At 40.8% G+C, this 14,944-nt stretch overlaps 1 protein-coding gene across 1 annotated transcript; it reads right to left on the reverse strand.

Annotated features, from left to right (window-relative positions):
• Positions 1-4,701: 4,701 nt before the first annotated feature.
• LOC4350055 (alcohol dehydrogenase 2) lies at positions 4,702-9,174 on the reverse strand. Its single transcript, XM_015761366.3, has 10 exons — positions 8,959-9,174; positions 8,573-8,709; positions 8,268-8,314; positions 7,391-7,719; positions 6,713-6,795; positions 6,514-6,589; positions 6,211-6,272; positions 5,617-5,712; positions 5,341-5,502; positions 4,702-5,209 (listed from the first exon to the last, which is right to left on the reverse strand). The coding sequence occupies exons 1-10, from the start codon at positions 8,990-8,992 to the stop codon at positions 5,093-5,095; spliced, it is 1,143 nt and encodes a 380-aa protein (XP_015616852.1). The 5' UTR covers positions 8,993-9,174; the 3' UTR covers positions 4,702-5,092.
• Between the last annotated feature and the right edge of the window lie 5,770 nt (positions 9,175-14,944).

A 14,944-nucleotide genomic window follows, 5' to 3' on the forward strand; every position in this document is an offset into this window, starting at 1 on the left:
AAAAGTTTTATTTACAAATTACTTTTCACTTGTAAATATGCCGTTTCGCTAAACGATGGCTCCGTAAACCTATTAGTCACTCCATCCCGTCTAGCATGGTTAAACAACAAAACCCTTGTTAAGTTTGGTTGGCGTGACGAAATAACATTACCCCGCTAAAAATGTTTAAATTTGAAAATAAGTTTATAGATAGAATGTTTTTAAAATTAAAAACAAAAGATGTTTAAAAAAAAAAAAGAATCACGTCCATTGGGTTCTCTGCACCTGCTACCTCTGGGCTTTTGGCGGCTGTAGCATGTGGGAAGGGTTTGATGCTTTTGATGGGTTTAGGTGCCAAACCGTGCAATTAGCCACGGTTTGGAGGATAACCATGAGCGGCTAATCACTTGATTAACTAGCAAAGTTTCTCTCGCTTAATTAGTTTAATGCAAACACTAACTGACTAATTAACCAACAAAGCAGAGCAAGCTAGCTAGGTTCGTCTCGTGCTTGCAGTTGCAGTTGCAGGGTTGCAAAAACCATGCAATCCTGGTGCAGGAATTTGCAATCCGTATGGCGCCCTGCCTTGGGATATGATCATGCTGCATCTGGTAGTAACATGCATAGGATTAGTTGACCTGAAAAATAATGTCAAATTGGCTGGCTGGATTTGGACTCTTGCCCACTGATCACTGCACAAAAAATATGTGTATTGATTAGTTGGTTCATGCAGAGCCGCCCATCAGTCACAATTGGATTTGAATTCTGTACTTTTAGAGTTTAATGAGCTTGCATGGATGTGGATTCGAATTTTGCATGGAGATCATCGTACTAACATTTTGGTGGGCATGTGCCAAATGGATTAACAGAATACAACGGGATGGTGTGACGTACAGATTGGTCCTTCTTTTCAATGTTGGAAGCTACTCCCTCCGGTTCTATATTAATTGACGTTTTGGACAGAATCTCACTTACCAAGAAGTGATTAATTAGGTTGCCTATTTCCTGTTTTACCCCTATTAAAAACTTTAGTGTAGCTCTTTTATCAAAAACTCTCATGCGACCTGTGTGGCTATGGCCTTTAGTTTCAAAGTTGGAGTTAATGCGTCGTTGCTTGGGACGTTGGGAGCCTGCTATAGTTGATGAGCTACTGAAGACAAGCGCTACATGCATGCAAGGGTATAGCAGTCCAAAGTGACAATCAAATACCAAAACGTCAATAATTTGCATCCAAAAAACACAACCCTCAAACGTCAATATATTTGATACCGGAGGGAGTATATATACATATCTTACTACATAATGAATTTTTTCTACTCCTTTTATTCCATAATATAAAGCATTGCTAGTACATCTTCATTCCGGCCACGAGTTCCTCCGCTAGCTTAGGCCCTCAAGATCTTTAATTTTATTAAGTGCACGTATTATATTTATTAGGGTAATCCAAACTAGAGAGTTATAATAATTAGTTTTTGGTTTTTGGGTTAAAAGTGGTTGTGTCTTATATTTTGGAATGGAGGGAATGGAGGGAGTAATTTGTATGGCCAATATTTTCTTCATCGTTCAGACATGTTATTTTATTAAGTTCACCAAATTTAGTTTTGTAGTCGTTGTGCTTTGTTGTTTGCTTCATAACAGAAGCAGTGGTATTATTCTATTCAAAATAAAAAGAAAGAAATATCTCCGGCATAGAAACATCGTTTTAGAGTAATTTCTAACATATTTTCTTTATCAACTCAATATTGATATAGATTAGGGCCCTTTTCCAACTGTTTTACTTCATGAAGGGCAACGGGCGTGTGACAAATTGGACTTTAACTGGTATGTAGTTTATTTATATGTAAAGGAAAAGGTGGGCACCACAATTCACAAAGACAGTAAATTGCACCAACGGTTCTTAAATTTGTAAGTAGATTTCACCTAGACCTATGAACTTCCAAAGCATGCATCGAGATTTTTAAACTTATTTTATTGTATCATCCTTATCCAAAGTCTGGTTTGACCATGGTCTTACGTGGCATGCCATGTGGATGATGGCATGAAATTTTTTTTCTTTTTCTCCTTTTTTTCCCCTCTGCTTCCACCGTACCCATCGGTGCAAGCTTTTGCCGACACCCATCTTCTCTGGTCGCGACCTCCTCCGTTGGCTCAGGCCCTCTACTCCTCCCAGCTCAAATCCCATCAGAGCAAACCACAACCGGTCTGAGGTCATCGTTGCCCCCAGACTTAATGCTGATTTGTTCGCCAGAACCAGAAGTATAAATTGTTGTGGATAGGGATCTAGTAAAAACATCTTTTGAGGAATGGGCCAGACCCGGCCATTTCTCAAGAACAATAGCTAAGGGCTCTGATATTCGCTCTGCTGTTGGGTCTACCCCGCCACCAGCGCCTCTGCCCCCGATTACTAGCGTTGTCGCTCTCACTGCCTCCCTCTCTCTCTCTCCACCTGCCTTTGGTGTTGCGGCTGCCTGTACTTTGGTGTTGCGGCTGCCTGTACCGTCACCGCTAGTGCATCTAGTGGTGGAGGAAGAAGTGAAGAAGAATGGTAGAAAAAAAGGTGGAAAAGGAGGAATTTGGCCATGTCATCATCCATGTGGCATGTTAGTCAAGCCTATGAGTAAATGGGACTTTGGACCAGGATGATACAATAAACCATGTGTTAGGGATCTTGATGCGTGTTTTACAAGTTTGTGGATTTAGGTGAAACTTACTTTTATAAGTTTAAGAACCGCCGGTAGAATTTACTCGTTTACAAATATCAACATGATCTCTGGAGTCTGTACATGTGTGATGAATGGAATTGGAATTGACACATTAAAATATCAAACTAGAAAAAAAATTAAAGCGAAACTTGCAAGCTAGAATGAAAAGTTAGCGCACGAGAATAAGTGATTTAGGCCTCTCAACAATGTATTAAATAGAGATATGGACTATGGATATTGGTATATTTAGAAAGTTGCTAATTACCACATTATAAAAACATTGATTTTCACAAGAATAAAAAAAATACAGAAACAATCGATATATCAATAAAATTGTTCCACTTTCTATATTTTGTTTACTATTTCTATTTTCACCGATTACCATTTTCATATAGCTTGGTTAATAAAATCAGAAGCGAGTGTCGGTCGGTCAGGAATTTCCCGACCGTTTTCACCCCTTTAGATATCAGCGTCTAGTGTATCCTCGGAAGATCTTTTATCCTTTTGGTTTTCTTCTTTTAAGTCATTTTTCCTTCTTTGCTCGGCTTTGTAAATAAACTTCTTTATTAATAAACTCTTAAACTTAGGTCTTGCCCCATTGTTCGTTCTCTTTCAATACTAGTAGTGTAGTGGCCACTATGATATTATGTGACCTTATTATGGTGACTAGTAAGTCAGTGATCCATACTGCTTACAAGATGTAATCTGTCTACTGGTAGAACTGGTAACATGAAGCCAAAACACTTGTGTTAGAAAGGTCTCTGATAGCGACGCCGTAGATCCAACTAGCAACATATATAATTTGACAAGTGGTGCAATTTGCAATCTAATATATTTTGTTGGCTTCACTTTCCAAAAGGCATCCATTTAACTTTATCAGAAGGAGAAGTACTGTACATTGTTCAGACCTTATCCTCAAATTACTCCACCAAGCATGAATTCTCCATCTGATAGAAATCTAGAGTATAATTAGAGGTAGTTCTTTTCTTCTTTTTCACCTCCGAGAGAGGGCCCAACATAACTTGATATTAATGAAGCCAACATAAACATCTCGTTATCATATTTGAGATTGACGAATTCATCACAGACATCTCATTATTGACTTGTAGGTTAGTTCCGCCACAAGTAACTTAATCAATTGAGTTATACTCACTCTGCCAATTAAGGCTCAGTTCGTTTGTGCAGGTTCCCAACCCCTTCTCCTCGTTTTCCGCGCGCACGCTTTTTAAACCGCTGAACGGTACTTTTTTTTTTGTAAAAAGTTTAGTTTATATACGAAAGTTGCTTAAAAAATCATATTGATCTATTTTTAAAATTTTTTTTTTGCTAAAACTTAATTAATCACGCTCTAAATGCTGTTTCGTTTTGCGTGCTGGAGAGTGAGGCCCTCACTCCCGAACACAGCCTATGCAGTTCTAACTTGAATTCTATAGCAAATAAATTAAGTTGTTATTAAAATTTATAACTATATTCAGTAGTCATAGTTGAGTTTGTTTGTATGTACTACCAAAGTAGCGTGGCTAACACACAAGTTTAATCTCATTTAAAGCCGATACTGGGTTTATGGGGCAGCCTGTCTCTGCAAGTTGCATCCTGCAACCTGGCTACAAGAAATTAAGAACAGATTAGCCAACTAGATAGCTAGAGCTCACCAATTATGGAGCCCCAAAACCCAAAGATTCTGCACTTGTATGCTACCATGACAGGGAGTAGATGCATGCATCCTCTGAATTTCTGAGAGTGGGGAGCTCTGTGTATAATGCTGTGCTTGCATGTGCAGAGAGGATAGGATTTGTTGTGTTCTCTGTGATTACTTTGGGGATGATAGGATTTAATCATGCGCTAACCAGATTCCTTTCCTGTCGTTTTGACACACAGGAAGATGCCTCAAATGATGCCATTTTGGATGGTGTTCAGTCTGTGACACAACACAGGTCAACTTTTTATCTCTTATAATCCGTCCTGTTGATAAACATGTCTTCACCCAACTTAGGTGAATATTATGATCTGCAAAAATTCATACCAGAATGTAGATTGACAGATTGCACATTATGTTTCATAATTTAGTTATATATAGATTGCACATTACATTAGAGAGAGCAGATGCGCAATACAGAAAGGCGGCAAACAGTGTAGCGGTGGAGCCAGCATATATAGGCTCAAATTGATCGAGCCAAAGGCTATCCGCTATCGTAATTTGCGCAATTTCATATTTGTCTTGTAAATTTTCAGAAAATTCACAGTATATATAATTTGTGTCCACCCATGTTCTCCATGAACAAACCTGAAACCGCATTCCTGCAACCGTGGCTAGCTTATTGCTGTAGCATAGGTAGTTTTAGCCTCTTATTTTCTCCGTTTATACAGTCGCCGCCGCCGTCGATCGCCGGCGGCGACATCGATCTGGATGGCTAGTCCTCCATCCTGATGATGCAGCGGAGGCTCTCCCCACTGAGCATCAGGTCGAACGCCGTGTTGATCTCGGAGAAGGGCACGCTGTGCGTGATGAACTTCTCCAGCTCCAGCTCCTAATTAATTAACCAATCCATCAGGCAGAATTGTTATGATCAGTCCAAGATGATGACGCATTTTTGCAGGCATTGATCATCATCACTAATCTCGAGCTGGAAAAGGGTATGGATTAATTAATAATTTGGACCTTGTTCATGTACATCTCGACGACGCCGGGCAGGTCGGTGCGAGGCTTGTAGTTGCCGAAGAACGTGCCCCTGAGCGTCCTCTCGTTGAGGAAGTTGGTCGGGTGCGTCTTGAACGCCGCGTCCTTGCCGGCGACGCCCACCAGCACGGCCACTCCCCACCCCTGCATCGTCGTCGTCGTCGACGGCGACATCGTCGTGCAGAGGGTTCAGATCATTGACACAGCTGATCACTGAAAATATATATGATGGATGAGTGGATGAGACGGCGTGCGTACGTCGTGGACGCACTCGAAGGCGGAGATCATGGCGGCGGCGTTGCCGGTGCACTCCACGCTGCGGTCCACGCCGCCGTTGGTCATCTCGATGATCACCTGAAATAGTTATCGCGTCGGCCATAGGATTTAGCTCAACCAAAGGTACCACTCATCAGTTTCATATTACAAGTAGTTTTGATTTTTTTCTCAGTTAAACTTTTTAAAGTTTGATTAAGTTTATAGAAAAATTTTATCAACACATTTATAATATTAAATTAGTTTTATTAAAACTCACTTTTAATATATTTTAATAATATGCTTATTTTCTTAAAAATATTGCTATTTTTAATATAAATTTAATTAAACTTTTTTACTTAAAAAAAAGTTCAAACGACTTATATATAGGCATGGTTTAGTTCCTAACTTTTTCTTCAAACTTTCAACTTTTACATCAAATCAAAACTTTCCAACACACACAAACTTCCAACTTTTCCGTCATATCGTTCCAATTTCAACCAAATTTTCAATTTTAGCGTTAACTAAACACACCCATAATATGAAACAAAAGGATTACTACAATTTGAAGTCTTGTGTGAGAGCATGAAGAGAGTGTACCTGCTGAACGGGCTTGTCGTAATCTTTTGGGTTCACAAAGTCTGTGCACCCAAACTTCTTAGCTGCAAATGCAGAGGAAAAAAGAAACCCAATGTGACATTCTGATGCTGACCTTCCCTTTGTCTTAATTTTAGAAAAAAAAAAGGCATCTGAATTTGCGTGGATTTATCTTATATATTTTTGTCAATAAAAACAGTAGCAATATCCTTATGAGAAATTATGGAGATAGGGTTCTTGCAGCATACAGTTTAAATTCAGTAGAAAAATGACATTTTCCAGGTTCCAAAAAAGAGCCGTAGTTACCTAGTTCGAATTTGGCCGGGTTCAAATCGACGCCAATAATCCGTGAAGCACCAGAGATCCTTGCACCTTCCATGGCCTATACATGATCCCCTCACCAAATCAGAAATCTTCTTTCAAAAATACTACTCTGTTTGAGAAAAAAGATGATTAAGGGCTACTCGTACTCTGTCTGAGAAGAGCAGAAGTGACAGTCACTTACAGCAAGACCAACTGCACCCAGGCCGAATATGGCTACTGTGCACCCCTTCGGTGGCTTGGCGACGTTCACAGTCGCGCCAAATCCTACAGAAATGTACTATATTCTATAAATATAATAAAAAAGTTGATGGTCGGAGTTTCAAAAGTTTGAGCGAATTTTGCCTTAAACGTCATATATTTGTTATCGGAGAAGTACAATATTTCTCCCATAATTGTGGTGTATGTAGGTCACTAGGTTCAGGTTGTATTATATATATCCCTACTCTTACAATGGCAAAAGTTTTACCTTGAAAATAATTTTAATTATATCATAAACATATTTTTTCAGCAAATACAATATTTATAACCAAAGAAAGAAAGCACTCCCTCCAGTTCTTATAATGTTTAACCATTCTTCTTATTTAAAAATTAAGTATAAGTATCTAAAAGTATAAGTTAAGATTATTGTTTTTTAGATAAAACAATTCACAATAAAATGAATGTTATTTGTATACTTAGCTTTTTTTTTTAATAAAATGAATGATCAAACGTCACATCAAAAGCTAATAACGTCATACATTAAAAATCGGGAGGGAGTACAGTATTTCTCCATGATTGTTGTGTGTGTGGATGTTGTATGGATCATCCTACTTAAACCTCACCAATGAAAAAAGAAAAAAAACACAAAGTTTTAGCATACCGGTGGAGATGCCACAGCTGAGGACGCAGACCTTGTCGAGCGGCGCCGCTGGGTGGATCTTGGCGACGCAGCCGACATGGACGACGGTGTACTCGCTGAACGTGGAGGTGCCGAGGAAGTGGTACACCGGCTGCCCTCCCCTGGCGGTGAACCTGGTCTGGCCGTCGCCGATCATGGCGCCACGGTCGGTGTTGATGCGGAGGAGGTCGCACAGGTTGCTCTCCTCCGACAGGCAGTGCCGGCAGTCGCCGCACTCGCCGGTGAACACCGGCAGCACGTGGTCGCCGGGGGAAAGCTCCGTCACCCCCTCGCCCACACTCTCCACAATCCTATGCACACGTACAAACAAAATTATTTAGAGAAATTTTTCAGTACTTCGAGGTACCAAAATTTTTAGTACAAATTCGGTACCTCCTAGTATAAGAAATAAGATGTACCAAATTTTACATTGGAAAATATGGTACTTCTGGTACTTCCTTTAAGATTGTAAAAATCACTCAACTATTTAAGCCTGAATTTCATTGTACAGAATTACACGTCGATGAATTGCAAACTATTTTGCCAAGATGATACTACCTCCGTCCCAAATTAGTGGTCGTTTTGACTTTTCTCTTGCAATATTTGACCATTCGTCTTATTTAAAAAATTAGTGCAAATATAAAAGCGAATAAATCATACTTAAAGTACTTTTTGATAATAAAGCAAGTTACAAACAAAATAAATAATAATTCCATACTTTTTTAATAAGACAAACGATCAAAAGTTACAAACAAAAACTCAAAGCGACAAGTATTTTGGGACGGAGGTATTAATTGTTTGTGCCACTGAAGATTAATGGTTCTTGCTGAGGGTGTTCTTGGTTTGTAGTAGTTCTTACCCTCCAGCTTCGTGGCCGAAGATCCGAGGGAACACCGGAGTTTGCCCCTGACAAGAATCATTCAGTTTTCAGACTTATGTTCAACCAAGGACCAAAAAGATTAACAAAATTCAAGCTAGTAAACATCTGAATAACAAAAACTGTATATTTTGGGAATTGTTCACACTCTGCTTCACATCCAAACCAAGAGATGGTCAAAAAATCAAGCATAATTCAGACACTGGCAACACTGAACTTCAGTCTGTAGTTCTTGGCCATACACCAAAGTGAATATAATAGTGATGGAATTGGTTGGTTCAGAATACCTTGGCTTCCCAGAAGTAGACGTCGGTGTGGCAGAGCGCCGTGTAGAGGATCTTGAGGCGAACCTCCATGGCTTGCGGCGGCGCAACCTCCACCTCCTCGATTGACAGCGGCTTCCCGGCCTCCCAAGCCACCGCCGCTGCAAACCCAAATCCAACTCTCCATAAAAAAAAAATATTTCAGACCTCAAATCTGCATGACATATGAGTGTACATTTTTCTGTTTTTCCTCTGCAATCTATGCAGTTTAGTGTCCTGAAATTTGTGTCCGTGTTATGATAATGACCAAAAGCGGCATCAGTGCATTTCTGAGTTTATTTTCCCAGGAGAATTTCATCTTGGAAGAGTTCTGCAAACATGAAAAAACCAGTGTAAACCAAGACTCAGACCTTTGCACTTGATCACTTTCCCTGCAGTTGCCATGTTGTCCTTCCAAGATAACGCTCTTCTGTCTTCTCCAAGCTAAGATGATCTAGCTAGCTAAGTTAGCTATGTCACTTGAGTGCTAGCATGGGGATGGATCATAGTATATGTAGACAGATGAGGCGCCCTCACCATCGCCCACTTGGCCTATCAGCGAAATTAGCTGCCATTCTTACGCCTGAGATTGATTAGTACCCCTTGATAGTTGCCACAACTAATCAAGACCAGTGACATGACACTGCCCATCACCTCATTTCACAGGTCACTCCTTGGAAGTGTTCATGGGGTGACCTGTGGATACAGGGAATGTAGGCCTCACAAACCATATAATTCGTCCAAGTTTTGGTTTAGGTAGATTCAAGCTAAATTCCCCTTGTTAAACATGCTACTATTTTGTAAAGAGGCAAAGGATACGGATTTAATAAAAAAAAAAGCTCGAAAAACCATCAGGGCATGGAGGTGTATTCACTATTTAGGGCATGGAGGTGTATTCACTATTTTGCTGGAGAAATTTTATGATCCTTGAAAGGGTATGGAAGAGCTTCACTGTAACTTCTCAAAATGAGTGATTTTATTCTATTGTTCTTGAGAGGTACCAGGAGGCACCACTTCTTCTTCTTCTTCTTTTTTAACCAAAAGTTATACCTTGAAGGGTCACATGGGGCTTGAAAATGTATTTTCCTTGTGATAACATTCATAGTTTAGATATTTTAGAGGTGCTTATAATAATAACGAAATAATGTATTAGAGGTGCATTCATGATTAATGGTTGATATATCTCTTTAAGTGACGTCTCTCTCTCCGAGTCATGTCGAAATGCCACTACGGTCATGGCTAATTTTCACATGCTTTCTAGATCAGTATTAAAGTGGAATCATGTCGTTGGATATTTCCCAAGGGACGACCTACCTAGGAGAATACAGTTTACATGAAACAACTCAATTATTTTCTGATAGATCAAAGTCTGATTGCAACACACATCACTACAAATACGACTGACAACGTATGTGAGGCAAATTGAATGCCATATCTTCGCAAATTTCCAGGATTAGGATTGATGCACAATCTTGCTTGCTTACGTAATGGTAAGAAATTATGCATTAACCATTAGCCTCTGATTGTTTTTTTTTATAAAAAAACAATATTTGCAAAATTTTCATTGATTCTTCCGGTTGGTTTCCAAATTTCAACTCGGTGATGTGTTTCTTCTTCAATTTTTCCACGACTGGATTTTTGGTTGTCCTTAGTATGTGTCTTTTAAATTACTGGTTTACCCATGATTTTCATCTGTGGCTTATGGTGTCTGTTCATTCTTCAATTAATCAAGCAAGTGTGGTTGCGAACATTCTAGTTTCGACTATGCCATGTACTCCCTCCGTTCACACATACCTTTTGGTTTTGACTAGCAATGGATCAAGTTTGACCATTATTTTTCAAGCAACATCAAATTAAATAGGATAGTTTGAAATATAAGATGCTAATAAAGTACTTGAGATTACATTTCTAGTAGTGCAACTTTGATGCTAAACAATTACACTGTTTTAAATATAGAGTAAAATGCACGGTCGGAACCTAAACTTGGAGCACAGTGTCTGTTAGAGTTTGTGTCGAATATGTGTACTTAGTCGGTTACAGTTTAGGACTTGGAGCTGTAAGAGGTATTAGAACTAGAATAAGAGTCGAACTCTGTCTTAGGATCTCTCATAAATAGAGGGGCATGCCTGTTGTAACCGCATGACGACTTAGCATAGCGAGAGGGAACGGCTGCCGGCGGTGACCGGCTGTGAGTCGTTGTAACTCTGATACGCTGTATATGCTGGATCGGGGAGGAGCGCCCGTAATCAGTGCCCTGGAGATGTAGGCCTCGGCTGAACTCCATTATCAAATATCGTGCCTCGGTGTCGTCATTATGTTTGGATCTACTATGGTGTTTCTTCTGTGTTTGGTTTCCGATGGTAATTTCGGGGCCAGTTGGATAACAAGTGGTATTAGAGCCCAAGGTTTGGAACCTGTAACAATTTCCATGGGTCACATGATGGAGAGGCCAGGTAACAAGTCTTCGGGGTCACATGGGTTGATGTGACGGGGGAGATTGTTAGGCCCGAGGCCCAGGTAACAAGTCTTCAGGTCACATGGGTTGATGTGACGAGGGAGATTGTTGGGCCCGATGTGTGATGGGGGAGATTGTTGGGTTTAGTCCCACATCGGTAATTGATGATGGGAGAGCACGACTTAAAAGGTAGGGGCGGTCCTCACTCATCAGACTTGTCTTTTGGGTTGTGTAGGCCCAGAACCTAAAGTTGGGCCTGTGGTGGAGCAGGCCCAATGTGACCTGGGTGATCCACAGTTGGTGGCCCGGGCTGCGCACTCTAACAGTGTCACTTACATTTATTATCTACCCTATAATTCACCAACTCACTTTTACACCTACATTACTCATTCATCAAATCCAACGGCTCATATTTCTCTACCCCGATCGAACGATCAAGATCAGCTCCGCCTCTCTTCCGCGTGCCGATCGCTCATCACGGCTCCATTTCCGCGCCTCCCCTGCTAACCCCCCACACACATCACGCCCTCACGGCCTCACCCCTCCCTGCCGCATCTTCAACCCCCAACTCACGCATCGCCCCCCTCCTCTCTCCCGGACTCCCCGTCATGAGCCGCCAGGTCGCCGTCGCCACACGCCGCTCCTCTCCCCACTCGCCGGAGGAACTCTCTCCAAACCCTAACCCTAACCTCCTCTCTCTCCACGAATCCGCCCTGCACGCCGTCGCGCGCCGCTCCCCTCCCCACTCGCCAGTTTCCTCCACGTCTCACCTGATCTCCACCTCGAAATCCGCCACCGGAGCAGCGTTGGGTCGTCGCCCTCGGTGGCTCATGTCGCACTGTCGCCCACCTTCGTGCCGCCACCGGTCTCCTCCGCACGGTTTGTTTTTTCTTCCGTTGTCCAGTTTCAATATCTTCTCCCTTCCAGTTCATTATTTTTCTTTGGCCTGGTTGATTTTTTTTACAAACCGGCCAATTTGATTTTGGCTGTGATGTACCAGCAAGGTATGTTTTTGAACATGCACATTATGTTTTCTATTGAATGCTGCAGAAACAGTCCGCCACCCTGTTCGTCAAGCAATTTTGTTATCGATGGTTGGAATGTATTACGCCAATGTGTTAGTGCCAACTAATTTTTGGGTTGCTGCCTGAAATGCTAACATACTATTCTATGCATTCATGATAGTCTGGGGACAAAAGGAAAAAAATATTTCGTGCTTTAGGGGTCAAAATAGGACATGTGATAGTTGGTTGTTCACAAACAGCTAGCCCAGCATTAATCCACTGATGGTCTGCTTGCTGAATTTATTTCTAAGTAATTAGCAATCTTTGTTTAAGCTTGAATGATTTGTACTACAAATTTCCCTTGTTTTTCATGGTATCAGAATAGATTGGAACATGCTAATCTTCTGCTCAAGAAAACACCAATGTTGGAGATGATCACAATTGTCCTCCACTGCTCTTGATCATTCAAGCAGGCATGTACTTTCTTTTGCAGATGGGTACACATTATTGTGTTATGCATTTAGCTACTTGATTAAAATATCATGTGATTTTATAGGCATGTTCTTTTGAATTACCCTGTCTTTCCTGCAATTAATTTATGCAGTATACTAACTGATTAGCACGATCTCATGAATACTACAATTGCAGGCACATATACATACATATACACAAATATATGCCATGGTGTGGATGGAAATCGAGGAGGAATTCTGCATCTGCACTCTATTGACAGAGTTCTACTTATATAAACATTGCAAGTGATGCATCTTTCGGTAATTCACCATAGATAGGCATTGTACTAAACTACTAATACTATAATCTGCAAGTAATACATATCCATCTATTTTTTTCCCTTCAAATCTGCTAGACTTCAACATACAATTTCAAAACCCCAGATATGTGGGTATATGCAGGTGATTTGCAATCACCAACCCCAGATATTTTAACCCTTATAGCTAAACTTTGAAGTCCATATGTTAGGCGCAGAGTGGTAAAGTGGTTTATGTCTATTTTGATCGAGCAGTTTGGCGAGCGGAGACGTGGAATTATACAATGGTAGTTCAGGAGAATTGACATAGGCATAGGTACTATTTTTACTGATAGATGTATTTTGAAATCTTCATGGATTATGGAGCGGAATAGCTAAACTTTTCTCTGCTGTATTTACTCTGCTGTAACTTAGATCCAATTGTGCAGTGTTCATGGTATGTCTGATGTTGCTTAATTAGATATGCTTATGCTCTTAGTGGAATCACTAATAAACATCGCCGGATATGTGACCTTTTAGATATGCTTGTGTGTTTGCTTCCTGGAGATTTGGTTGGGTTGGAACAAAATGTTATTTATTTGCTTTAAAATGCAGTGCCCTATGTATTACGAAAATGTACTTCCTTTAATTGAGTCTAATGGCTTAGAATCACTATGATATTGTTTAATTGTGTGGAGAACATGACAAAAAATATATAAAATGGAAACATAATATACTGCTGCTGTAGGATCGAATCACAAGAACTAAGCCAACCAGAGGGAGGGGGTGAATGGTTGGTATACCCAAAAAACCGAAAACTTTTAGCGGAAATAAAAGTTACCCTCGAAATCGATGGAGATCGGTCTGACCGAAGTTGCCTTGCCGGTCTGACCGCTCGGATGTCGTCGGTCTGACCGGTATAGATCAACCGGTCTGACCGCCGAAGCTGCTCGCCGCGCTTGTCACCGCCGCCGGTCTGACCGCTGTGCTCCCGCCGGTCTGACCGCCGAAACCTGGTAAACACAAATCGAAGAACTCTTAAAGTGGATGACGACTTTATTGATTCTCTCTGTTTTTACAAAGTGCACCAACAGCACTCCTTACAAAAATTTCGACTAAACTCGAAACCCTAACTCGAAACTCAACTCTATTGCTCTCGAAAGCAATACCGGGAAGCCTCACGCTCCCCCTCTACGGTCATGTGCCGCGAACAACCGGAATTCACGATCCACACGTTCTCCTTTCTTGCCACCAAAGCCTACACACAAGCAGAAGTCGAAGCCTCAGTACTGGGATTAGATGATAATAAAAATTTAGGAATCCAGTACTGAGACACACGACCAGAAGATCCAATAGACATATATCCACGTGCAAAATCAATTTTAGAATTTTTAGAAAAATTCCTCCGAGGCCGGTCTGACCGAGGTACAGTGGCCGGTCTGACCGGGGGCCGGTCTGACCGCCTCTGTACCACCGGTCTGACCGGTGCCCGGTCTGACCGAGGCTGTTCAGCCGGTCTGACCGGTCCACATAAAATCACAGCAGTATCCTGTAAATTCACCTGTAAATCCAATCATCTCCAAAACCACTTCGTGAATAAATTCCAAATACAAAATCAATAATCTCCAATGCCCAATTGTTCATCACAGAATAATAATCAAAAACACCTTTGATTTTACATCTGCTTCCTTGTATTTCTTGGGAGATTCTTTTTCAAGGTCATCACTGATCGAATGCTACGAGTCTAGGAATCTTTAAAGTTCGATTTTCCTTTTGGCATGTATGGATGTATATTTTGGTTTAATCTTGTCATAATTTATTTATTTATTACTACTAGGTCAGGAGATAAAATTCTCCTTCAAAGCTCATTATATAATGTTACAATAAGGATAACATAACCTTATCCAAACTTGTGATTAGTCAATGCTTAATTAATTACATCATTTTGAGTCATCGTGGGTGAAACTTGGTACATTTATGTTAAACATGTTATTGATAGCACTTCCCTTTGATGCACATGTAGGCAGCTCTTACCCTGAATTCATATAATTGGATTAGCTGAACTCAGTGCCTCCAATGGTGATTGAATAGGAATGGTGATTGAATAGGAAGGGAACTAACTAGGGTAGTATTCAGTTTTGTGCTTGAGA

Source organism: Oryza sativa, chromosome 11 (assembly GCF_034140825.1).
Source record: "Oryza sativa Japonica Group chromosome 11, ASM3414082v1".
In the NCBI taxonomy this organism is placed as follows: Eukaryota; Viridiplantae; Streptophyta; class Magnoliopsida; order Poales; family Poaceae; genus Oryza; species Oryza sativa.

What these genes read in the sequence shown, in the direction of transcription:
- LOC4350055 (XM_015761366.3), bottom strand. Translation starts at nt 8,992, where the DNA reads ATGGCAACTGCAGGGAAAGTGATCAAGTGCAAAG. An exon ending in TGGGTGCAGTTGGTCTTGCT is followed by an intron (nt 6,590 to 6,712) that starts GTAAGTGACTGT and finishes GATCATGTATAG; the next exon opens with GCCATGGAAGGTGCAAGGAT. An exon ending in TCGAGATGTACATGAACAAG is followed by an intron (nt 5,210 to 5,340) that starts GTCCAAATTATT and finishes TTAATTAATTAG; the next exon opens with GAGCTGGAGCTGGAGAAGTT.